We start from the raw sequence: 25,810 nt of genomic DNA on the forward strand, positions 1-25,810 counted from the left end.
GCGGATTGGCTAGAGCGCCGAGAGCGCGAGGGAGCACAGAGCAGGCAGAGGCGACGTCGGATTGGTTTGAGTGAGCGCGCGCGACCCGGACTCCGGTCTAGGCCTTCTCGGATTGGTCGCAGTTGGACCTAGCGAGGCCGGCCGGGAGGGAGGGTCCGGAACACAGAAGCTGAGGCGTTCGGGTATCCGGAGCAGGTAGCGGAGCCGGAGTCAGGTGGCGGCCGGAGGCCTCGCTGCCTTCCCCTCTTTCCAGGGTAGCGACTCTGGCGACCTTCTGGTCGCAGCCACCCGGAAAAAAGTGAGTGCGGCGGGGACGGAATGAGGCGTTGCTGGGGCAGGAGCTGGGGGGATGGGGCTAGGTCTGAGGGGCGCTGGGGATGGGAGGGGGCTGCCCTGGGGCTGAGGGGAGCCGGGGCGGCGGCTGTGGGAGGTGGACGGAGCCGGGGCTGGTTGGGCCCGACGCCTCCTCTGAGGTATCGTGCAACTGAGGTAACGGAGTCTGCTCCTCCAGTCCCTTTCCGGGAGAGCTAGTGGGCAGGCCTGGCCGGCCCGCGGAAGATGCCGAGAGTGGCTGGGGCGAGGAGTTGTCTCCTACTCGCCGGGTCCCCGCGGTACTCCGGTGCTTGCCGGTGCCGATATTGCTCATCGATCTCCGCTGATGGAGCGGCGGCAGAAACTGTGATCGCTGCCCGACCGCTGGGTAGACCCCGCCGCCGTTCTGGCTAGCGGGAAAGCTCCTGCACCGAGCACGCCGCATAGTTCCCGACCCTGTCCCAGGATGGTGCCTTGTGTGGGCCCCTGAGTTCTCTGGGGACAATAAGGGTTGGTGTGCACTGGGCCCGAATGTCTTGTTCTGAGGAACAGCTGTTCTAACGTTGCGCATGGGCCTGGAGAGAGAAAGGGCTGGATGCTTCCTTCACGTTGAAAGTGCCCCCCACGCAGTGGGGGGAGAGGCTGATGTTGCATAGATCTGCGTGCACTATGCACTTCTCTTTAACTGTCCTTGTTGATTTTCTAGTAGGGAGTGTATTTGGCTCCTCTCTCGAGCTGCCCTGGCTCACTAGAGGTTTCTGCTGCTTCTCTTCCACTCTGTATCTCAACAGTATTGACCATAAGGCAGTGAAATTGCTGCAGACTTCAGTTCCTGGCTTGAAAGCTTCTCTCTCTCACTAACAGAAGTTGGTCCAATAAAAGATGTTACCTCACCCACCTGTCTCCCTGGCTCCTGTCATGCTCAGGGCAGAAATATTTATATTCTTAGTGATAGGTAAAGGCTGATCTTCAAAGGGGAAAAAGTGTGCTTTTTTTGGTTTTTCCTCTGAGAAACACAAGTCTTCTCTTTTTTGTTTTTCCCAACTTAAGTGGGTTGCTAGTGGGATTGATATTGGGTAGTGTGCAGCTAAAACCTGATTGTGCAGGGAAGTAACGGTTACGAAGACTGTATTTAAATTAAATTGTGTTGAAGATTCCACCCTTTCTGTTAAAAGCTAAGACAGCTCATAGTCCAGTTTAGATCTCTACGTCCTCAAGTGAAAACTAGATTTGACATTGCTTTTCATCTTAGGAGTGTCAGGAAACGGGTAAAAATATTTAGGACATATTTATACAACATAAAGGAACAAAGGGCAAACTCATTTTTTTTCTTTTCTAGGTAGCCTTTACAGGTTCAAAAAGGAATTAAGGATAGAAAAGTGAAAATTTTCTGTAGAGAATTTATTGTAAAGCAGGTAATCTTGATTGTTCTAACTATCCTGTGGTATTGAACACAGGACTATGTGTTTGAGCAGATATATTAATGAAATTATTGAATCAGATGCTTGTAATTTAATCTGTTGTTCATGACAAGTGCACAATACAAAATACTGTCTGTCTTGTATATCTAAGTGAGAGATCAACTCCTGTGGAAAAATACTCTGTTATGGGCTGTAATTCTGTGTAAAAGTACAAATATGTCTGCAGCCATGTCACCAAATTTAAAGGAAAACCTTGATGGAATGTAAAGTGTTGTTCATTCATTTAGTGGCACTCCTCCCTGTGGAATCCTCTAGGCAGAGTATGAGGTGGGATGGCATGGTAGTGCTGGAAGTTCTGTTTTTATGATGTGTGAAACTGAATTCCTGGATGACTCTGATGTGCTGGCCAAATTCTAACTTGAATAATCATGCACTGCTTCTTTAAAATACTTCCTGCAATTTAAACTGGAGAAGTTTGTCTTCATAGCCTAATCTCTCAAAATTACTGTGTACTTTGGCTGCTGATTGGTACATGCTTGCAGTGAAGCTGGGTATTTCTTAATGGTGGGCAAGTGACACGAAAATCTTTGTTGACGTGGAGTTAAGGTTAACAATTTACATTGGTAAATTAAGGGTAAAAATATTGCAAGGATGTTTCAATTATCCATGACACACAAGTTTCATACCCATTAGGATAATTCAAAGTTATGGTTAAACTTAATGTTTGGAAATGCACAGGTAAGGCATGCAGAAAATTTTACCTCTGCCTCTTAATGAAACCATGTAATAACCATATAATTATGATTTTATCACTCTAGAATTGTTGGAAAAACTTAGACTTAAATTGATTTTAAATATTTTTTTTCATGTTTTTTTTTCCGTCATGATGTCACACCAGGGCTGAGCTAAGGTTGCTGGGTGCCTTAAATGTGTATTTACACACTTAAAAATATTTCTTAGATTTAACCTTGAATCTAAATTTACTGAGTTTGTAATGGTTGCTTTTGAGATAATTATAGAATCTCTGTAATTTGAAGCACTGTCATGTTTGGAGTGAGGCAGGGGCTTTGTAAGTAGTAGTAGTAAGCTAAGTAGTAGTAAGCATAAAGAGACTAGAATTAGTTATCAAAGAAATAAAAATAAGATTGCAGTCTAAACACTAACAGAATTTGAATCTAGAAATGTCTCACCCTGAAAGATGGTACAAGAGGATGCGGATCTTCAGTACACAAATAGAGACTGCTTTCACCACCTGGGACCATCCCCTGCAGTCCAAAGTTCTTTGTCTTCCAGCTGTTTCCTCAGGTGTTGAGCTGTGGCAGAGTGAAGCCAAGTGATGATGGTGTCACTTCCCTTTTTTTATAGTCTTTTCCAGCTTGCTGGAACAATCAATGTGCGTGACGTGGGGTTGCCACCTTATTGGTCAGAGTGTTCATTGCCCACATGCTTCCCTCTGTGAAGGCTTCACTGTAAACCGTCTCTGGGATAAGGAATCTCTCTTGATTGCCCATTAGCACGTCCGGCCACTTCATTGTTTACTTGAAAAGCTCGCAACATGTTCTAGTAGCATATCCAACAATATTTCATAAATTCACATACAATGGTAGTGCATACAATCCCCCAGGATATTAATGTTTAGCAGAGCAAGACTTTTTTTTTTTTTTTTAAATAATACCACACAAAGCATACTTTATACAGAACATATAATAATTATATGACGTTGGTGAATATGCGGGTTTTGGGCTGTTGTTTTCAGACACAGAGTGTCACAGGGATATTAGTTGTCTGTTGCAGACCACCAAATTGCATCAAGGAACAAGATGACAGCCTCCTTATGCACCTATCTATAATGTATGGGGGGGGGGGGGGGGGGGGAACTGTGTGATCATGGGACTTCAATTTGAGTGACATGCTGAAGGCCTCATGCTACCAGTATTAAAACATCCTTGGAATTTCTGAGCATTATAGATGACGAATTCCTAACTCAAAAAGTGTTGCAGCCCAAAAAGAGGAATTCTTTTCCAAACCTTGTTTTAATAGATTAAGAGGAAATGAACACAGAACTAAAGATTAATGGTAGTTTAGGTACAAGTGATCATGGCTTGATCACATTTATAATGTGTAAGCAGAATAAAGTACAGACCCGTTATATTATATAATATAATATAATATAATATAATATATAATATATAATAATTATATATAATAATATATAATATAGACTTGATGCTTTAATAGGGCCAGTTTCACAAAACTGAAAACAATTATGAGCCACATCAGTTTGGAGGAAGAGCTTAATCAGAAAAATGTGAATGATAATTGGGAATCATTTAAGAACACTTTACTAGAGATCCCCGACGACATAATCTCACAGTTGAAGAAGAAGACAGTACTGATTAAAATCCAACGTATGTGTGTGATGTTTTTCTAAAAGATCTGCTCTAAGAATTGTTTGGGGAAGTTCTCTGGCCTGTGCTATACAGCAGATCAGTCCCAATAGCAAGGATTTTTAATGAATCTAAACTTGGAGCTCATACTCTGTGACTGTAGAATTGCTAATACATTCCTGTATTTAAGAAAGTGGGGAAAAAAATGATCCAGGAAACTCCAGGCCTGTTAGTTTGACCTCAGTTGTATGCAAGGTCTTGAAACAAATTTTGAAAGAGAAAGCAGTTAAGGACATGGTGGTGAATGATAATTGTGATAAAATACAACATAATTTTACGAAAGGTAGATTGTGCCAGACCTACCTGATCTTTGAGAAGATAACTGACTCTTTTAGACAAAAGAAATGCAGTAGATCTAATCTATCTGGATTTCAGTAAGGCATTTGATACAGTTCCACATTGGAAATTATTAGTTAAATTGGAGAAGATGGGGATTAATATGAAAATTAAAATGTGGATAAGTTAAGGAAGTATGGGTTGGGTGAATGGTTGGAAGTATGGGTTGGGTGAATGGACTATAAAATGGATAGAGAACTGGCTAGAGCATAGGGCTCAACGAGTAGTGATCAATGGCTCCATGTCTAGCTGGCAGCCGGTCACAAGCGGAGTGCCCCAGGGGTCGGTCCTGGGGCCGGTTTTGTTCAACATTGTAGTAAGAAGTGAGAGCTTAAGGCCTGTAAAACAGGCTAAGGCCTAAATGGAAAAAGCCGGGTGAACAGAAGTATAAGGGGTCACTCAAGTTAACTGAGACTGGTATAGGAAAGTGCTGATTCTGCAAGGTTGTAAGACTGCCAAAATATTACTAAAATATGTAGTAGGTATAAGAGGTACCAAGATACTAACTCTCTGAAATGACACTTTGATGGGTAGAAATGATACATGGAGTGGCAGTGCCCAAATCAGCCAATCAACGGAAAAAGGTGGTATTAGACTACGTCAGGAGGGTGGCAACTACCTGCGTGAAAGGGGGCAGACCAAAAGTGTATGTAATAGTGTATAAAAGAGGGTGTCCGAGGGAATACCGGTGTCCGGTCTAGGGAATAACGGAAAGTCCCGCCGTTGGGCCGAGACCATTGTAACGCCGCCTATGCGAAACTGACCCAGAGATACTCTGTAAGTCATTTCTCATTGTGCTGCACGCAGTAAACCTGGTCTGGGCGCCTTCGTTGCTCAGCTAATCTGTGGTCGTGTCGACTCATTCAATCGTGAGAGCCGTCTCAGTTTCCTGGCCAGAGCTGGGACAGCATCTACACAGGGACACACGCACACAGCCTACACTGATAAACATCGGTGACCAACACACCGAGTACCACAAACATCTTCATCAATGATCTGGAGGATGGGGTAGATTGCACCCTCAGCAAGTTTGCAGATGACACTAAGCTAGGGGCAGTGGTAGATACCCTGGAAGGCAGGGATAGGATACAGAAGGACCTAAACAAACTGGAGGATTGGACCAAAAGAAATCTGATGAGGTTCAACAAGGACAAGTGCAGAGTCCTGCACCTAGGACGGAAGAATCCCATGCATAGCTACAGACTGGGGACCGACGAGCTAGGCAGCAGTTCTGCAGAAAAGGACCTGGGGTTAACAGTGGATAAGAAGCTGGATATGCATCAGCAGTGTGCCCTGGTTGCCAAGAAGGCTAATAGCATATTGGGCTGCATTAATAGGAGCATTGCCAGCAGATCATGGGAAGTGATTATTCCCCTCTATTTGGCATTGGTGAGGCCATTTGGAGTATTGTGTCCAGTTTTGGGCCCCCCACTACAACAAGGATGTGGAGAAGTTAGAGAGAGTCCAGCGGAGGGCAACAAAAATGATTAGGGGGCTGGAGCACAAGACTTATGAGGAGAGGCTGAAGGAACTAGGCTTATTCAGTCTACAGAAGAGAAGAATGAGGGGGGATTTGATCGCAGCCTTTAACTACCTGAAAGAGGATTCCAGGGAGGATGGAGCTAGGCTGTTCTCAGTGGTGGCAGATAACAGAACAAGGAGCAACGGTCTCAAGTTGCAGTGGGGGAGGTCTAGGTTGGACATTAGGAAAACCGTTTTCCCTAGCAGGGTGGTGAAGCACTGGAATGGGTTACCTAGGGAGGTGGTGGAATCTCCATCTTTAGAGGTTTTTAAGATGCGGCTTGACAAAACCCTCACTGGGATTATTTAGCTGAGATTAGTCCTCCTCTGAGCAGGGGGTTGGACTAGATGACCTCCTGAGGTCCCTTCCAACTCTATGATTCTATGATAAGGAACTGGTTAAAGGGAATACTACAACGGGTCAGACTAAAAGGTGAACTGTCAGGCTGGAGAGAGGTTACTAGTGGACTTCCTCAGGGATTGGTCTTGGGAGCAATCTTCTTTAACATTTTTATTAACCTTGACACACAAAGTGAGAGTGTGCTAATAAAATTTGTGGATGACACGAAGTTGGGAGGTATTGCCAATATAGAGGAGGACTGGAATATCGGACAAGAAGATCTGGATGGCTTTGTAACCTGGAGTAATACAAATAAGCTTAAATTTAATAGTGCAAAGTGCAAGGTCATGCATTTAGGAACTAACAACAAGAATTTTTGCAATAAGTGGGGAACATATCGGTTGGAAGCCACACAAGAAGAGAGAGAGCTTGGTTGATCACAGGATGAGTATGAGCTGTCCATGCGATTCAGCCGTGAAAAAGGCTAATGCAGTCCTATGATGCATCAGGCGAGGTATTTCCAGAACAGACAGGGAAGTGTTAATACCATTATACAATGCATCGATGAGACCTCATCTGGAGTAATGTATGCAGTTCTGGTCTCCTGTGTTTAAGAAAGATGAATTCAAACTGGAACAGATACAAAGAAAGGTTACTACGATGATCAGAAGAATGGAAAATTCTCCTTATGAGAGGAGACTCAAAAAGCTTGGCTTGTTTAGCCTAACAAAAGAAGGCTGAGGAGAGATATGATTGCTCTCTCTAAATACATAAGAAGGATAAACACCAACGAGGGAGAGGAGTTATTTAAATTAAGTGCCAGTGTGGACAAAAGAATAAAAAGATATAAAGTGGTCATTAACAAGTTTAGGCTCAAACTTAGGCAAAGGTTTCTAACCATCAGAGGAGTGAATTTCTGGAACAGCCTTCCACTGGGAGCAGCTGGGGCAAAACACCTAACTGACTTCAAGACTGAGCTTGATAAATTTATGGAGGGGATGGTATGATGGGATTGCCTACAATGGCAAGTAGCCAATCTGTGATATCCCCCATACCCAGAAATGGGATGTTAGATGGTGAGGGTTCTGAGTTACTACACACAATTCTTTCTCAGGTATCTGCCTGGTGAGACTTGCCCACATTCTAAGGGTTTAGCTGATTGTCATATGTGGGGTCAGGAAGGAATTTTCCTTCTGGTCAGATTGGCAGAGACCCTGGAGGGTTTTCGCCTTCCTTTGCAGCATGACAGTCTGGTCACTTGCAGGTTTAAACTAGTGTAAATGGTGAATACTTTATAACTTGAAGTCTTTAAACCATGATTTGAGGACTTCAATAACTCAGGAAGAGGTTAGGGGTCTATGACAGGAGAGTGGGTGGGTGAGGTTCTGTGGCCTACAATGTGCAGGAGGTCAGACCAGATGATCACAATAATTCCTTCTGATATTGGAATCTAGTAGTCCATTTATCAAGAAGAGAAAACCAGGGGTACATGTACTTAGGTACTGAAGAGAACACCTGCCAACTTCAGACACATTGAAATTGACACACATTGATTCTGACAAAAGGAAGAAAGGAGAACAGCAGAATAAGGAACCTAGGCTTCAGAAAAGCAGACTTTGACTCCCTCAGGGAGCTGATGGGCAGGATCCCCTGGGAGGCTAATATGAGGGGAAAAAGGAGTCCAAGACAGCTGTATTTTAAAGAAATCTTATTGACGGCGCAGGAACAAACCATCCTGATGTGCAGAAAGTAGCAAATATGGCAGGCAACCAGCTTGGCTTAACAAAGCAATCTTCGGTGAGCTTGAATAAGAATAAGAATAAGAAAACGGAAGCTTACAAAAAGTGGAAGCTTGGATAGATGACTAGGGAGGAGTATAAATATACTGCTCGAGCATGCAGGAGTGAAATCAGGAAGGCCAAAGCACAACTGGAGTTGCACCTAGCAAGGGATGTGAAGGGTAACAGAAAAGTTTCTACAGGTATGTTATCAACAAGAAGAAGGTTGGGAATGTGTGGGCCCCTTACTGAATGGAGGAGACAACCTAGTGATATATGATGTGGAAAAAGCTGAAGTACTCAATGCTTTTTTTGCCTCTGTTTTCACAGACAAGGTCAGCTTTCAGACTACTGCATTGGGCAGCACAGTATGGGGAGGAGGTGAGTAGCCCTCAGCGGTGAAAGAGCAGATTCAGGACTTTTTAGAAAAGCTGGACATGCATAAGTCCATGGGGCTGGATTCAATGCATCTGAGGGTGCCGAGGGAGTTGGCTGATGTGATTATAGAGCATTATCTTTGAAAACTTGTAGCAATTGAGGGAGGTCACGGACAATTGGAAAAAGTCAAATACAGTGCCCATCTTCAAAAAAAGAGAGGAGGAGGATCCAGGCAACTACAGACCAGTAAACCTCATCTCAGTCCTTGGAAAAATCATGGAGCAGGTCCTCCAGGAATCCATTCTGAGGCACTTGAAAGAGAGGAAGGTGATCAGGAACTGTCCACATGGATTCACCAAGGGAAAGTCATGCCTGACCAACCTGATTGCCTTCTATGATGAAATGAGTGGCTCTGTGGATATGGGCAAAGCAATGGGTGTGAGTCAGCAGTGTGCCCTGGTTGTCAAGAAGGCCAATGGCATATTGGGCTGCATTAGGAGGGGCATTGCTAGCAGGTCACGGGAAGTGATTATTCCCCTCTATTCGGCATTGGTGAGGCCGCATTTAGAATATTGTGTCCAGTTTTGGGCCCCCCAATACAAAAAGGATGTGGACAAGTTGGAGAGAGTCCAGCGGAGGGCAACAAAAATGATTTGGAGCACAGGACTTATGAGGAGAGGCTGAGGGAACTGGGCTTGTTTAGTCTGCAAAAGAGAAGAGTGAGGGGGATTTGATAGCGGCCTTTAACTACCTGAAAGGGGGTTCTAGGGAGGATGGGGCTAGGCTGTTCTCGGTGGTGGCAGATGACAGAACAAGGAGCAACGGTCTCAAGTTGCAGGGAGGGAGGTCTAGGTTGGACATTAGGAAAAAGTTTTTTACTAGGAGGGTGGTGAAGCACTGGAATGGGTTACCTAGGGAGGTGGTGGAATCTCCATCCTTAGAGGTTTTTAAGCTGCGGCTTGACAAAGCCCTGGTTGGGATGATATAGCAGAGGTTAGTCCTGCTTTGAGCAGGGGGTTGGACTAGATGACCTCCTGAGGTCCCTTCCAACTCTAATATTCTATGATTCTATGATTCTATGATATATTTTGACTTTAGTAAAATTTTCGATGTGGTCTCCCACAGTGTTCTTGCCAGCAAGTTAAAGAAGTATGAGCTGGATGAATGGACTATAAGGTAGATAGAAAGCTGGTTAGATCAATGGCTCGATGTCTGGTTGGCAATTGGTATTAAGTGGAGTGCCCCAATGGTCTTTCCTGGGGCCAGTTTTGTTCCAGATTTTCATTAATAATCTGGAGGATGGAATAATTGCACCATCAGCAAGTCTGCAGATGACACTAAGCTGGGGGGAGTGGTAAATATGCTGGAGGGTAGGGATAAGATACAGAGTGGGCTGCATTAGTAGGAGCATTGGCAGCTGATTGAGGGAAGTGATTATTCCCTTCTGTTAGGCACAGGTAGGCCCCATTTGGATGAATGTGTCCAGTTTTGGGCCCCCTATTACAGGAAGGTTGTGGACAAATCGGAGAGTCCAGCGGATGGCAACAAAAATGATTAGGGGGCTGGAGCACATGACTTATGAGAAGAGGCTGAGGGAACTAGACTTGTTTAGTCTGCAGAAGAGAAGAATGAGAGGGGATTTGATAGTGGCCTTCAAGTATCTGAAGGGGTATTCCAGGGAGGATGGAGCTAAGCTGTTCTCAGTGGTGGCAGATGACAGAACAAGGAGCAACGGTCTCAAGTTGCAGTGAGGGAGGTCTAGGTTGGATATTAGGAAAAAAAATTCATTAGGAGGGTGGTGAAGCACTGGGATGGGTTACCTAGGGAGGTGGTGGAATCTCCATCGTTAGGTTTTGAGGGCCTGGCTTGACAAAGCCCTGGCTGGGACGATTTAGTTGGGGTTGGTCCTGCTTTGAGCAGTGGGTTGGACTACATGACTTCCTGTGGTCCCTCCCAATCCTAATATTCCATGGTTCTGTCTTTGATTCATAGTGGTGGAGGACCATTTTCAATACCAAGACCTTCCATTTGGCCTTTCTTCGGTGTCCAGAGTATTAATTAAATGTTTTTCAGCAATAGCAACTCATATCTGAAGAGGTGATATTAATGTGTTCCTTTGTCTGGATGATAGTGTTTTTTAGTTAATCAAAAGATCATCTTTCCAAAACTGTCTGTTCCTCATGTATTCTTCAGAAATCTAGTTTCATGAGAAACCTTGCAACCTTCTCTGATAATTACTGTCATAGAGGCATCTTGGATTGATGAATAAACAGAGCACTCTTACCAAAGAACTGATTCTTAAGTGTAAAATCCTGAGTGCTCTTTCAAAAGGCATTTTTACTTCGAGTTTATGGGAATGTTGGCTTTTACCATGTATATAACCCTATACACTTGTTTCAAAATGAGACTATTACAGCACTTGCTGTTGGCTAATAGAGAGGGTGAAGATATCATGAACTGGAAAACTTCTAATTCAGAGAAAGGTGCTGTTGTTCCTATGTTGGTGAACCAAACCCTTAAATGTATGAAGGGTTGTACCATTCAACCCCCTCCCCATCCATAAAAGTGACTGACTATGCATCCAGCATATGTTGGGTTGCTAATTGTTTCAAGTTCACGTCTCAAAGACTTCAGAATTTCCCTGGAGAAAAGGTTGCATGTAACTTTCTTGGAACTAGGAATCTAATGAGGCGCAGGAATGCTTTTAATGCCTATCTCCAATACAAGGTAGTTCAGGTGGTCACAGACAATACCATTACAAAGTTTTATTTAAGGAAGGAGGTACATGCTTTTCTCAACTATGCATATAGGCAATGGGATTGCAGGAATGGGGCATCCTTCTCAAGATATACCCATTAACAATACAGTTGGCTGAGAAGAACAACTCTCTGGTGGACCAACTAAACAGAGCTCCAGTGGACGACCATGAGAGGTCACTGAAGACGTTAATGATACAGGAAAGCTTTACATGCTGGTTTCAACCACAAATATTTAACAGTATTGTGGGGCATGTATTTTACCAGACCAGAAGATCTGTGCACTATCTCCTACACATCAGTCTGTTGTTTATGCACACAGTTTTGAACTATTATCACTTATCTAGTAAAACAACCTTTTTTGTGCCAATTGCTTCAGACAGACAAAACATTGATCTGTGCCTGCAGGCTGATTCACTTGTTTCATAACAGTCAAGTGGTCCTGTGTCTTCATCCTAAATTTCAGTCTAAAATGGTGTTGAATTTCCATTTGAACTAACCCCTAAGCTTGATTTCTTCTCCAAAGTGAAAGATGATGATTCAGATCTGGTGAAAGAAATTTTTTTGTGTGCAGTAGGCATACTAATGTCCATGACTGCTGAGGGAAACCACCTGGGAATCGGAGTGGTTGAAGATGAGGGATAGAGGGAAGCCAGTAAGAAGAGTGGTGGGAATAAGGGGATATAGTGTCAAGTTGTGGGGTGGAGGTAGTGAATGAGATAGTCAGAGACTCATAGACTTCAAGGTCAGAAGAGACTATCATGCTCATCTGATCTGACCTCCTGCATGCTGCAGGCCACAGAACCTCACCCAACAACTCTTGTAATAGACCCCAACCGCTGGCTGAGTTACTGAAGTCCTCAAATCATGCTTTAAAGACTTCAGGTTATTGAGAACCCATCATTACACTAGTTTAAACCTGATATTGAGGGAGATAAAGGAAAGGGAGGGGAGGAGAGAGAAGGGAGTGAATCTTTTTGTCGATCTTGTCCAATTTCTCAGTGAAAGTGAACAGACTAGACAGTAATTGAAGAGTGGCAAAGAAGCATCTTATTGCCCATATGGGATTCAAATAAGGGAGAAGTATTTAATTTATAAAATAAAATGATAGTAATGGAGTCAGTGTGGTTCTTGATTTTTCTCCAGGGATGCAGGAGGGGAAGAAAAGTATGGAAGGTGTGATTTCTAGTTAAAGGCTTGAAAAGTTTGGTACTTTCTAGGCCAAGGACTAAATTTCCTTACTGAGTTGAAAAAATATTTGCACCATCATGCCCACTCCTTGCAATTTGAAGAGGAAAAGTACTTAAAATTTAGGCCGTTACCTACAGCTGATGAGCTCCAAGAAGAGCGAAACCTGTTAAAATAGGTCCTGTAGTATTGGCCTAAGGAGGTTTGGTGTGAGTTGCTTACCTTCATTCTTGTGCCTTTATAAAACATAAAGCTAGAAACTAAAGTACCACAGAAACCACCTGGAATGAGGAGTGACTTAAACTGAAACCAAGTAGGGGCTTTTCTAAGTAGAGAAGTGCAGATGTGGAAAATAATGTGTGTACATACACACACGCATGCTCTCTCTCATTGGGGGAGATAAATCTTATCTTAAAATACTTTTATTTTTCTTCTGTTCCCTCCTTGTTTTCTATTCAATTCTTTTGTTCCATGTCTCTCCCTCACTTTCATTCTTTAATTTAAGACCCTTCAAATAGTAAAAATAACTGTATAAAAGTTATTTCCATCTTTCTGTACATGAAGTTCACAAACTGGATTTCATGTAGAGTCTGGCAAAGGGATCATTCAGGAAGCAATCAGGTAGCTTTAGTATTCTTTGACTTGTGGGGGGAGTCTGTAGTAACAGAGGAACTGGGAGAGAGGGAAGTCATTGCTGAGAAGGAGCCGGGGGGTGAACCTGGAGGGTTGCTTTGAGTGTGTGGGAGAAGTATGGAACAGTGTGTTTTGTTTTGTGTGGGAGGATTGTTAGGGAGCTGGGGAGTCTCCCCCAGGCAGACTCTGGCTGACCCTAGCATCTCCCATTTAGTCAGGCACATCTGCCCCCCTGTCCTTGTGTGTCCCTGCAGCTCCACTCCCATTCAGTCCCTGGCTCAATGCTGTCATCCCACTAGCTGCTGTGCCCCTGCCTCAGTCTATTCCCCCCCACTAGCCCTCCTAAACCCTAATATATGTGACCCCTCAGCAGCTGCATGTGCCCCACTCTGTCAGTCACCCCCATATCCCATGCTTCCTCACCTGGCCCTCCGTACAGGATGCTTTGAGGAAACAGCTTCTTCCCATGGCTGGCTGATGCGTCCCAGAGCCGGCTGCCCTCTCTTCTGGTGCCACTGGAGCCCCTCATGGGCGAAAAGTATAATTGCAGTGCCTCCTGGGCAGAATGTATTTTCTGCAGCAGGAAAAAATAATCTGCGGGGGACATGAATTGTGTGCAGTGGTGCAGAATTTCCCCAGGAGTAAAACATGAAACCCCAGTTTTTAAGGTTCACTGTACACATGTTCTTATAATTTTGAAAGGAAAGATTGAAAAATGCTGAATTAAAAAAAAAAAAAATCATAAATTTTGTAATTTGTAAATCCAAATTGTAGGTAAAATGAATAAATACCGTTTAGTGCTACCAGTGAGAGTTCATTCTTTGAAAGTTATCTATGTATGTGGATTTCTTTTCAGGGTTATGTGCTCTTGCATGTAATGAAAATGGTACCTCCTCAAACTTTCTAAATCTGTTGGTTTAAGCAATAGGCATCTTGAACCAACACCTGCCATGGGAGGTAGGCGCCCTTTTGTTGTTCCAGTTGAGAGTTTGTTTCAGGCTACAGCTAATAATAGAAGCTTCTCTGGGTTGCTGTTAGGGCTACCTAGTATTGTAGTTAACACCACTTCAACTTTTCTTATTGAACAGTATGCGTCCTTTATCTAGGCTGAAGCTCTCACCCAGGTCAAGATATGTTGTTCAGCAGTACCAACAATTCCCAGTTTGGACATGCTAGGAGCTTCGCACCTTGAGGTGTTTGTTCTTGCCTGGAGCTTCAGGGCTTTTCTGGTGCTTGGTGATACTTGTTGGTGACCCATCCAACCCCTTAGCTGCATGTTTCTTTGCCCTCACCTCTTCATTGTTTCAACTCTCCAAAAGAGCCATTCACTTGACTTGGTCTTCACCAAGCATTGATCTCTCTCCAATCTCTCTGTTACTGAATTCCCCACTCTGACCATCACCTCTTGGTCTCTTTTAGCATCACCCATCAGCTCCCACCCTCATGCCCTGTCACTTAGCTTTTCTGTGACTTCCAGTCCATCAGCAATGATGACTCTCGCTTGGCCTCAGACGTCTCCTTCCTGGATGCCCTATCATCTCTTACTTCCATTGACATGGTAGTGATTCTCTCCATGCTTTGCTCTCCTCTACTCTTGACTTTTTTGCCCCTCTCCTTTCATAAGTTCTGCCCTGCCAACCCCCTATTCCTAGATCACCCCCTACATCTTCTTCCTCCTTTCCCAATCTCGTTCTGAGGAGCAACTCTGGTGGAAATCCCATGGACCAAGCTGATTTCTTCCACTGCAGATTTGATCTCTCCTCTTTCAGTTCAGCCATTTTACTTGCTAAAAATCTCTAATTCTCCAAGTTAATTGAATCCCATGCTCACAATCCCAGCAGACTTCTCACTTCCTTTCACTGACTCTTCCAATCCTCTCCTCCTCCTGCCTCTGTCTCTCTCTGCACAGGATCTTATTTACTTCTTCCAAGAGAAATTGACAGTATACAACATGACCTTCCTCCTCCCATTGGCTTGCTTCCCTTCCCCTCCTAATACTCTCTCCTTCATCTCCCCTGTCAAAGATGCAAAGGCTTCTGATCTGCTCTCCTCCTTTAACCCCTCCACTTGCCCCAGGTCCACCCATCTGATCTTCCTCAGGCTTACTCTCATCCCTTCTATTACTCTTCTCCTTAATCTCTTGCTCTCCTCTGGCTCTTTCCTCTCACAATACAAGCATGCTTCAGTCTCTCCCATCTTGAAGGTACCCACCCTTGGACCCATTTGCCTTTCCAACAACAGCCCATTCTCCCTTTCATTTCTAAGCTCATTGAACATGCTGTCCACAATCTCTGTCTGGTATTCCTTTCCTTCAGTTCTATCTTAGACATTCAGAAGATTTTTGAGATAGTCCCCCATGACATTCTGTTAAGTAATCTGGAGAAATGCAGGCTTGACAAAACTACTATTAAGTGGATACAGAATTGGTTAAACAACCGCAAACAAAGAGTAACTATTAATGGAATGATGTTGGATTGGAGGAAGGTCTCAAGTGGGGTTCCACAGGGATCTGTTCTGGGTTTGGTGTTCTTTAACATTTATTAATGAGCTGGATGTAGGTATAGAGAGCATCCTAATCAAGTTTGCAAATGACACAAAGCTAAGAGGGGTTGCCAGTACTTTGGAGGATAGAGTTAAAATTCAGAGGGATCTTGTTAAATTGGAGAACTGGGCTATAGAGAACTATGAAATTCAACAAAGACAAATGTAAGGTGCCTACATTTAGGGAAGAAAACCAAATGCACAAATACAGAATGGGGGATAACTGGGCTGGCAGCAGCACTGATGATAAGGATCTGGGGGTTGTGGTAGATCATAACTTCAACATGAGTCAGCAATGCAATGCTGTTGCAAAAAAAGCAAAGGCAATTTTAGGTTGCATTAACAGAGGTACAGCATGTAAGTCATGGGAGATGATAGTACCGCTCTACTCGGCACTGGTTAGTTGGAGGACTGTGTCCAGTTTTGGTCACCAATATATAGAAAGGATGTAGAGAAACTGGAAAGGATCCAGAAGCGAGCAACAAAAATGATCCAAGGGATGGAATGCAAGCCATATGAGGAAAGGCTGAAGGAACTTGGTATGTTTAGTTTGGAAAAGAGGAGATTAAGGGGGGATATGATTGTGTTCCTCAGATGCTTGAAGGTTGCCATAAAAAAGAAAAGTTGTTCTCTTTTGCCACAGATAGCACGATGAGGCAATGGGTTCAAACTACAGCATAGAAGATTAGATGAAATTTTAGGAAAAAATTCCTAACTATAAGAACAGTAGGACAATGGAACAGGCTGCCTCGGGAAGTTGTGGAAGCTTCTTCACTGGAGGTTTTCTAAAGTAGGATGGATAGCCATCTGTCTTGGATACTTAGACCCAACAAATCCTGCATCATCAGTTAGTTTCTCCTGGTGTGTTGCCCTACTGGCATTTAAACATTGCCCTCTGTGTGGGACAGCTAACCTTGATAACTATCCTCACACTAGATATTTATTTTGGGGGAAAGGACGTGTTAAGGAAAGGTGCTCTATTTGAAAGTCCTTTAAAAAGAGGAGACCAGTGACTAGAAATTTAGAGATTGAAGAAATTTAAGATTGAAGTAGCACCTCAAGCAAGCAGTGAGGCCTGCCTGGGTACTGGGAATCGCTGTGGAGAGTCAGGCCCTTCTCAGAGTGCTGGAGCTGGTATGGTCTGGGACTTCTCGACTGAGCTTGTAATACTCCTCCCTCTTCCTTCTGGGACTTCAGTGGGCCCCCTGACAAAAGAATACATAAAACAGATTAGGGCCATTCCAGGGATTGGGGATACTCATCTTCTCCACCTAAGAGAAGTACTGATCGGCACTGGGAGTGGCCTGGAACGTGAGTTAGAGTGGGGGTGTATACCTACTCTCCTGTACCAATGCAGGAGCAGGGAGAACCCATGCCATCGACTTTGGTACTGTTTCAGGGGTACCTGTTGAGTTCGACCCTTGGCAGAGATGGCTGTACTGTTGGTCTCCACCCTGACCACATACCAAGAAACAGCAGATTTTCTGTGCCTGTCATCTCTGACTCACTGCTCATTCAGGACCAGTCAACTACAGAGGCATCAACCTCGACTCTCCCTGGTTTGGTGGCACATTTACTGTGGTTGCCAACACCATCATTTGCTGCACAGCAGTTTACTCTTGGTGCAGGGGTTTTGTTGACTTCCTGCTTGGCTCCGTTGGCATCATCTTCACATATTGAATCTTTGATACCGATGCTCACTGCGACGCAGCCTGCATCTGCTGGCTTGGAACCAGCTTCGTCTTCGGTACTGATGCCTCTTTCAGGACCCAGCATGAGCCTGAGGCTGGTACTAATATCCAAGGAACCATCGACTGTTCCTTTTGGTACTGATGGCACCAGGCTGGGCAGTGGATGATGCTGGACATTTGGTGGCCCGGTCAGGAGTGGCCCTGTTGCCACCATCAAGCTATTTGCAGGGTGTGACACATCAAGGTACAATCCAGACTGGTGTGGGGCTGCATCATCCCTGTCCTGTGACCTTGGATGCCTTAGAATGCCTTGCTGTAATAGTTCCCGCCTAGGCCTCTCTCAACTGCTTTCAAGCATGCAAGCCACACCCTGAGTGTCTGTGTAACTGCAGCTTGCCAGCTACACCCTAGCTCTCACCAGCCTGGGTTATTCTGCAGGGTGCCCCAACACCCCCAGTCCCTGATCTTCCACAGAAATGTTTGTCCTGTACTACCCTACCTTCTCCTGGATAGTTCAAATATATTAAGTCCATTATTCCTTTAAGGGAATAATATGCCAGTTTATTACTATAACTAGTTACACAGACACTTCAGTTTAAAGGCACTGGATTAGATAAAACAGTAAAACAAGTTTATTAACTACAAAGAGAGAGATTTTAAATGAATACAAGCCATGAAGTATAAAAGTCCAAATGGTTACGAGAAAAACAAAGGTAAAACGCTTATTAGTATCTACTTAAGAAACTATATTAGTTGCAAAGCAAACTTTCTACCCACATGTTCCAGCATATTATTGGCCAAACTTTGAAGCCCAGGACACCCCCCCCCCCCCCCCCCCAACAGCATTTCTTTTTGTCTTTCTCAGTGAGGAGAATGAGGTGGGCACAGAGGCTGGGGGGAGGGGGGGGGGAGGCAGGGTGTGTGCACTTGGGGTGTTTGTTCCTCCTTTTATTAGTTTTAGTCCCCCTCTTGAAAAACATTTCTGGCTGAGAACCAGGAGATGGAGTCTGTGGAAGAATATTCCCTGCTGTTTTTCTTCATCGGTTTGTTTCCTTTGTTTCCCTTCCTGCTTGATTACTCAGTTTACTGCTTAAATGCAAATTAAGCCAAAAACACATTCCTTTGTTTAGGACAAACTTATTCTGTTTGGGCAGAACTGAGGAGTTTAGAATCCGTGTTAATAACATCATACAGGGGAATCTTATAACTTCACATTACAGTGTTGCCACACGTTTTATCAGAAGAATACTGATCAGAAGATTGAGTTCTCAAATGATACTTACAAGGCATACCTTGTACAAAGATTATTAGAGTAGTGTATAGGGTATGAATACGGGTGTATTCTGTCACAGAGGGATCCTCTCAGTGGAGCTCAGAGGCATCTTCCTCCCCTTCCCTATCTCACTCTCCATCTTGAATTTCATGGGACATAGGGAATTGTAGTTGGTACTGGGATCTGTATCATTCCCACAGTAGAGACATGGAACCCTGGCCTAGTTCTTCAAGTTTTGTCCCTATGAGTGCTCCACTGTAAGTGCACTTGTACCCCCTGTGCCTTTGATCAGAGATGTCTCATAGGAGTGTCTGTTCAGCCTGTGCATGTATGCTAGTCCATCTCATGCCACATGCCATTGTTACATAGTACTGCACCAGTGAACTGCACTCAGTTCCTTCTCAACTCCCTCGACCTAAGACAGAGCTCCTGTCAGTTGTCCCCACTGAGATTACCTCAACTGTGTCCCAGTTTTTATTCTAGTACTTTATTTATAGTAGTTCTTAGTATTAGTGTAATTAGTTAGTTAGTGATAGTAGTTTTAGTGTTATAATTTAAAAAAAAATTATTCCATCATATGGATAGCTAGATATTAGTAGATAAGGTAGTTCATGTTCACTGGGAGGTTATGCCCAGTTCTTCCAGTTTCAAGCATTGTCTGTCGTGCCAGGAGGAAATCCCGGTAAGCGAAGAGCACTCCTGGTGTATCCGTTGCCTTGGGTAATTGCCCACATATTAACTTCTGTCACTCATTGAAATCTAGAGCCAGAAAAACTGGAGATCAAACTTTGTCTCTTCATCATAGAATCATAGAATATTAGAGTTGGAAGGGACCTCAGGAGGTCATCTAGTCCAACCCCCTGCTCAAAGCAGGACTAACCTCAGCTATATCATCCCAACCAGGGCTTTGTCAAGCCTCAGCTTAAAAACCTCTAAGGATGGAGATTCCACCACCTCCCTAGGTAACCTATTCCAGTGCTTCACCACCCTCCTAGTAAAAAACTTTTTCCTAATGTCCAACCTAGACCTCCCGACTCCTTTGCTGCTGCTGATAATGCTGCCTGTTCGATCTCTATAGAGGTAGTTATGAAAGAGGCTTTCAGAAATTCAGAGACCTCCTTTTTGATGGGTCTAAACTGTTTACAGATAGCACGCACAAATCTTTGTACACATTAAAGGACTTCAGGGCTACTTTATGCTCTCTTCGGATCTATATACCTGCTTACACAAGAGAAGGTATAGCAAGTCAGAGAGCCCATCCTGTCCAATTCCCGATCTCCCAGAAGTTGTATAAACCACATCAGAAATGACAAATTCCAGAGAAGGAAACCATCTTTCAGCCTTTGATCTCTCACCCTTCCACCTCCAAGCAGCAATTCTGACAGGCTGGTTGAATGTCTGAATTGCCATCCTCATTCTTACCAGCTGTACCAATTCACCTGCCTTTCTCTCTTCATTGGAGACCTATTTTAGACTAGAGGCTACTGGACACTTAAGAAATTTCTTTCCGCCAGTCAACATCCTACATCCTACTCTGCTTTCGGACCTGAGTCTGGTTCTTAAATGCCTTATAAGATCACCATTTGAACCAATAACTACCTGCTCCATTTATCAATGAAACTCCTCCATTTATCAATGAAAACAGCATTCCTGATAGCCATCATGGTGATGCAATGGGTTGGGGAACTAGGGTCCCTTATGGCATGCCCTCTTTCACAGTATTTTTTAAGGACAGGGTCATGTGTGGCAATTGGAGGAGGTCCCTGATGGCTGGAAAAAAGCAAATATAGTGCCCATCTTCAAGAAAGGGAGGAAAGAGGATCTAGGGAACTACAGACCGGTCAGCCTCACCTCAATCCCTGGAAAAATTATGGAGCAGGTCCTCAAGGAATCCATTTTAAGGCACTTGGAAGAGAGGAAGGTGATCAGGAACAGTCAACATGGATTCACCAAGGGAAAGTCATGCCTGACCAACCTGATTGCTTTCTATGAAGAGGTGACTGGCTCTGTGGATGTTGGGAAAGCGATGGACTTGATATACCTTGACTTTAGCAAAGTTTTTGATACGGTCTCTCACAGTATTCTTATCAGCAAGTTAAAGAAGGTTGGATGAATGGACTATAAAATGGATAGAGAACTGGCTAGAGCATAGGGCTCAACAAGTAGTGATCAATGGCTCCATGTCTAGCTGGCAGTCGGTCACAAGCGGAGTGCAATTGGGTGTTCCAGTGTGGAAGAACCCAAACTTGGGGGTCCTTACTGATATGTCCGTTGCCTAGGCAGGGGTTCAGAATTAGCCAACAACAGATTAGCAAAATCAAAGTTTATTCTTTACATAAAGAAGGTGATCCCTTTAAACATAAGGAATCCCCCTTGCTTCCAAAAAACAGACCGTATTTATAGAATCGTATAAACAAGTTTTAACACGTCACAGTTTTCATGGTGATACATACTAAAAAGTATTATCTAGAAATTTTTTAACTAAATACTAACAACTTTCCTTATTTAAGTTACAAGGTCTTTCTCTGCATTCCTTCTCTACTAGTGTCTAGACCTCTTAACTATATTATTACAACAAAACATTTTAAAATTAAACAACTGCTAACAAAACATTTTCTATCTCAAACTTTTTACAGTAAATTCTAAAATCAGTTCTCAGCAAAAACAGAAACCCCATCTTGTTTTCCCTTCACACCAGGAAGGATGGAGCTAGGCTGTTCTCAATGGTGGCAGATGACGGAACAAGGAGCAATGGTCTCAAGTTGCAGTGGGGGAGGTCTAGGTTGGACATTAGGAAAAAGTTTTTCACTAGGTGGGGGTGAAGCACTGGAATGAGTTACCTAGGGAGTTGGTGGAATCTCCATCTTTAGAGGTTTTTAAGCTGCGGCTTGACAAAACCCTCACTGGGATTATTTATCTGAGGTTAGTCCTGGTTAGTCCTGCTTTGAGCAGGGGGTTGGACTAGATGACCTCCTGAGGTCCCTTCCAACTCTATGATTCTATGATTATATTAATTGGAAAACGACAAATATCATGCCCATCTTTAAAAAAAGGGAAGGAGGAGGAACTGGGGAACTATGGACCAGTCAGCCTCACCTCAGTCCCTCAAAAATCGTGGAGCAGGTCCTCTAGGAATCCATTTTGAAGCCCTTGGAGGAGAGGAAGGTGATCAGGAATAGTCAACATGGATTCATCAAGGGTGAGTCATGCCTGACCAACCTAATTGCCTTCTATGATGGTGATTATTCCCCTCCATTTGGCACTGGTGATGCCATATTTGGAGTATTATGTCCAGTTTTGGGTCCCCCACTACAGAAAGGATGTGGACAAATTGGAGAGAGTCTAGCGGAGGGCAATGAAAATGATTAGGGGGGTTGGAGCACATGACTTTTGAGGAGAGGCTGAAGGAACTAGCCTTGTTTAGTCTGCAAAAGAGAAGAATGAGGGGGTATTTGATAGCAGCCTTCAACTACCTGAAGGGGGGTTCCAGGGAGGAGGGAGCTAGGCTGTTCTCAGTGGTGGCAGATGAGAGAACAAGGACCAATGGTCTCAAGTTGTAGTGCAGGAGATCTCAGTTGGATATTAGGAAAATCTTTTTCCCTAGGGGGGTGGTGAAGCACTGGAATGGGCTACTTAGGGAGGTGGTGGAATCTCCATCCTTAAAGATTTTTAAGGGCTGCCTTGACAAAGCCCTGGCTGGGATGATTTAGTTGGGGTTGGTCCTGCATTGAGCAGGAGGTTGGACTAGATAATGTCCTGACATCCTTTCCATCCCTAATCTATGATTTTGTGAAGGTCACATACCTTGCTAATACATTTCATAGATATTGATTATCAGCAAATGTATGTGCTGATGCTCAGAAATCTTGAATTGAATTCCATGCACTGAGGGGAGTGAACTCTAGTAGTCATAGATGTTTCTGCCTCTGTCTATGCCCCCATCTCCTTCCTTCCAACCTATCCCAGTATAGTTTTGTGTTCTCCCCGCCTACCCCATGCCCATTCCAATTCCAGTCTCCTCTTTCTCGGCTTCCAGTCCTCATTCCTGCTCTGGGCTTCTTGTTCAGTCTCTCTCTGTATGTCCCTTCCTCCTCCCCTGGTCATCTCGTAGCTTTTTCTCCTTCCAGGATCTCTGTCCCAGTCTATTCATTCCATCCTTTTCCAGGCCCAGTTCTTGTCTGCTCTGCATTCCAGATGAGCTGCTTCCTCCTACTGCATGCTGTCTGGGTACACTAAAGCTTCTCAACAAAATGGCTTTCAGACTTTTTTAAATGTGGGCAAAATGTGTTTTTCAAAGATCCATAAATATTCAGCCTAAGGCAGACACTTGGCGTGGAAAATTTCAGCCCCAACATCTAAAATATGGCAAAGTTATAAGCATCTGAAAACAAGATGTTTACAGCAGGAAGTGTAGAGCAACCTTAACTCTTTGTTACTACTAGCTATTATTTGTATTACCATGGTGCCTCTGAGCCATACTCATGAACCAGTAAAACATTGTGCTAGGTGCTATACCAAGAGAATAAAATGAATAGCCCTGCCCCAAGTAGCATCAGCCGAAGTATAAGACAAGATAACAAATGGATACAAGTGGAATACAAGGAAACTTTGATACCCGGATAGATACTGGCGCAAATTATTAAACAATCAATTCGTAAATATTTTGAGGTTAATAGGGTTATAAAAAATAGCCTATGTGGATTTGTCAAGAACAAGTCATACCAAACCAACCTTATTTCCTTCTTTGACAGGTTAACTGGCCTATAGGATAGGAATGGAGCAGTGCATGTGATATACCTTGATTGTTAGTAAGGCTTTTGACACAGTCCCATATGGCATTTTGAAAAGGAAAAATTAGGAAAATATGATTTAGATGAAATTACTATCAGGTAGGCGCACAACTGGTTGAAAGACCATACTCAGAGTAGTTATCAATGATTTGCTGTCAAACTGGGGGCTTTATCTAGTGGGGCTCACAGGTTTCTGTCCTGGGTGAGGTACTAGTCAATATTTTCATTAATGACTTGGAAAATGGAGTGGAGTGTGTGTTTATAAAATATGCTGATTACATCAGTCTGGGAAGGGTTGCAAGCACTTTGCAGGACAGGATTAGGATTCAAAATGACTGACAAATTGGAGTATTGGTCTGAAATCAATCTGATGAAATTCAATACAGCCAAGTACAAAATACTACATTAAGGGAGGAAAAATCAAATGCACAACCACAAAATACCTGGCTAGACAGTACTCCTGAAAAAGATCTGGGGATTATTGTGGATTACCAATTGATTGAGAGTCAATAAAGTGATGCAGTTGTGCAAAAAGACCAATATTTGGGATATATTAACAAAAGTGTTGTATGTAAGACATGAGAGGTAATTTTCCTGCTCGCCTCGACACAGATGAGACTTCTGTCCAGTTCACATTTTAGGAAAGATGTGGTCAAAGTGGAGAGAGTCCAGAGGAGAGCAATAAAAAATACGCTGTTGTGTTTGAAAGACTGTTGAACTTGTCATTAGAGAGCTGGACAATTTACATACACAACTTGATGGTTCTCTGTTAAAAGGTTCTTGAATATGAATATAAATGTGGAAATAAAATATACTTGTATAATATACATATGGTTTATATTATCAATTGGTAAGTAAATTGTAAAGTCATTTGGGACCCTTCAAGATGAATTGAAATGCAAGATCCTTTCAAGAAAATAACTATTAACAGGTAGTGGAAGAAGCTGTAGGAAGTCTATCGCTGAATTTATTTACTTCCAAGACTATACTTACTCATTTATTAGGATGCCTTATCATAATGAAATCAGTCCTACCATGCTGCATGCGAATGAACTAGATCTGTCATTGTAGGGGTTCCTTTCAATCCAAATGATTCTAATATCATGGAGTAATTTAACCTGCAATTTTCACTTAATAACAATAAAGCCCCAACCATCTTCAGTAAATTTATATTTAAGTAGTTGGTGAATATTGTGTTCAGCCATAGATTTTATATGGCCAAATGTTTATATCAACATCGAGCTGAGTCACTTAAACTTGCTCTTCCTTGGGGTTGATTCAAATTTGGTATCCGTCACTAAGGAGAATGTAATAGCGTAATCATGGTCGGTAAGAGATGTTAAGTGGAATTAATAGATTTCAGGGCCAGAAGGGAACATTGTGATAATTTAGTCTGACCTCATGTATAGAACAGCCCATCGAACTTCCCAAAAATAATTCCTAAAGCATATCTTTTGCAAAACATCCAATCCTGATTCCTATCATGTACCAAGTTGGAAATGTGTTTTATTTAAATGTCTTGCTGTAATTGGCGCTTGCTTTCTTTGGTATTTGGGGAAATCTGAGTTAGTAGAAGCAAAATCTCAATATGTATATTTTCAGCAAAAACAACGAGAGTCCTGTAGTACCTTAAAGACTAACAAATTTCTGTGGACATAAGCTTTCGTGGGCTGCAACCCACTTCATCAGCTTATGCCCTCAGAAATTTGTTAGTCTTTAAGGTGCTACAGGACTCTCATTGTTCTTGCTGTATACAGACTAACACGGCGACCCCTCTGGTATATTTTCAGTAATATTACTTGATAATACATATCTCTTAAAGAGTTTGCCAACTTAGACCACTTTTGCCATTCTCAGTAGGCTAGTAATTTTAATATGGCTCCCAAAAGTGTGAAAGGCACTTTAAAAACATAAGATAGTAGCTTTGTTCCAAAGAACGCTAGATTTAAAAATATGTATTGTTTCTTCTTTGCTGATTTTTGCCTGTTACTTTGTATTGGCCTGTTCTTTGACTAGATGTGAGAAGAACAGATCACAGTCAAAATCTTTCATTAGATGAATAAAATAAACTTTGTTTTCAGTAAGATGGTTTTGTACTAGGAGAATTGGTAACATAAACACTGTAATTTTTTTTGTCTTTAGAATGATTGAGGAGAGTGGGAAGAGGAGAAGGACAATGGCAGAGAAAAGACAGCTGTTCATGGAAATGAGTAAGTCACAACACTGAGGATATATCATCAATAAGGTTAAGATTTTGTCAGTTATTTTTAGTAAAAGTCATGGATGGGTCACAGGCAATAAACAAAAATTCACGGGAGCTGTGACCTGTCCATGACTTTTACTAAAAATAATGGGGGAGAAACAGGCTTGGGGGGAGGAAGGAATGACAACTGGAGCCCCCTGGG

The 25,810-nt window shown here is 43.1% G+C and overlaps 1 protein-coding gene across 3 annotated transcripts in view; it reads left to right on the forward strand.

The window, feature by feature from the left end:
- Positions 1-96: 96 nt before the first annotated feature.
- The window catches only part of DTNB (dystrobrevin beta), a 326,819-nt gene continuing 301,105 nt past the window's right edge, over positions 97-25,810 (forward strand). For all 3 annotated transcript variants that reach the window (XM_067550478.1, XM_067550479.1, XM_067550480.1), the window contains exons 1-2: positions 97-298; positions 25,548-25,615. In XM_067550478.1, the coding sequence (XP_067406579.1) occupies positions 25,549-25,615 (67 nt within the window). In that variant the 5' untranslated portion in view covers positions 97-298; position 25,548. The remainder of the gene's footprint in view (positions 299-25,547; positions 25,616-25,810) is intronic.

The sequence above is a fragment of the Emydura macquarii genome, unplaced genomic scaffold, assembly GCF_026122565.2.
Source record: "Emydura macquarii macquarii isolate MOO-44397 ecotype Brisbane River unplaced genomic scaffold, CSIRO-AGI_Emac_v2 contig_1300, whole genome shotgun sequence".
In the NCBI taxonomy this organism is placed as follows: Eukaryota; Metazoa; Chordata; order Testudines; family Chelidae; genus Emydura; species Emydura macquarii.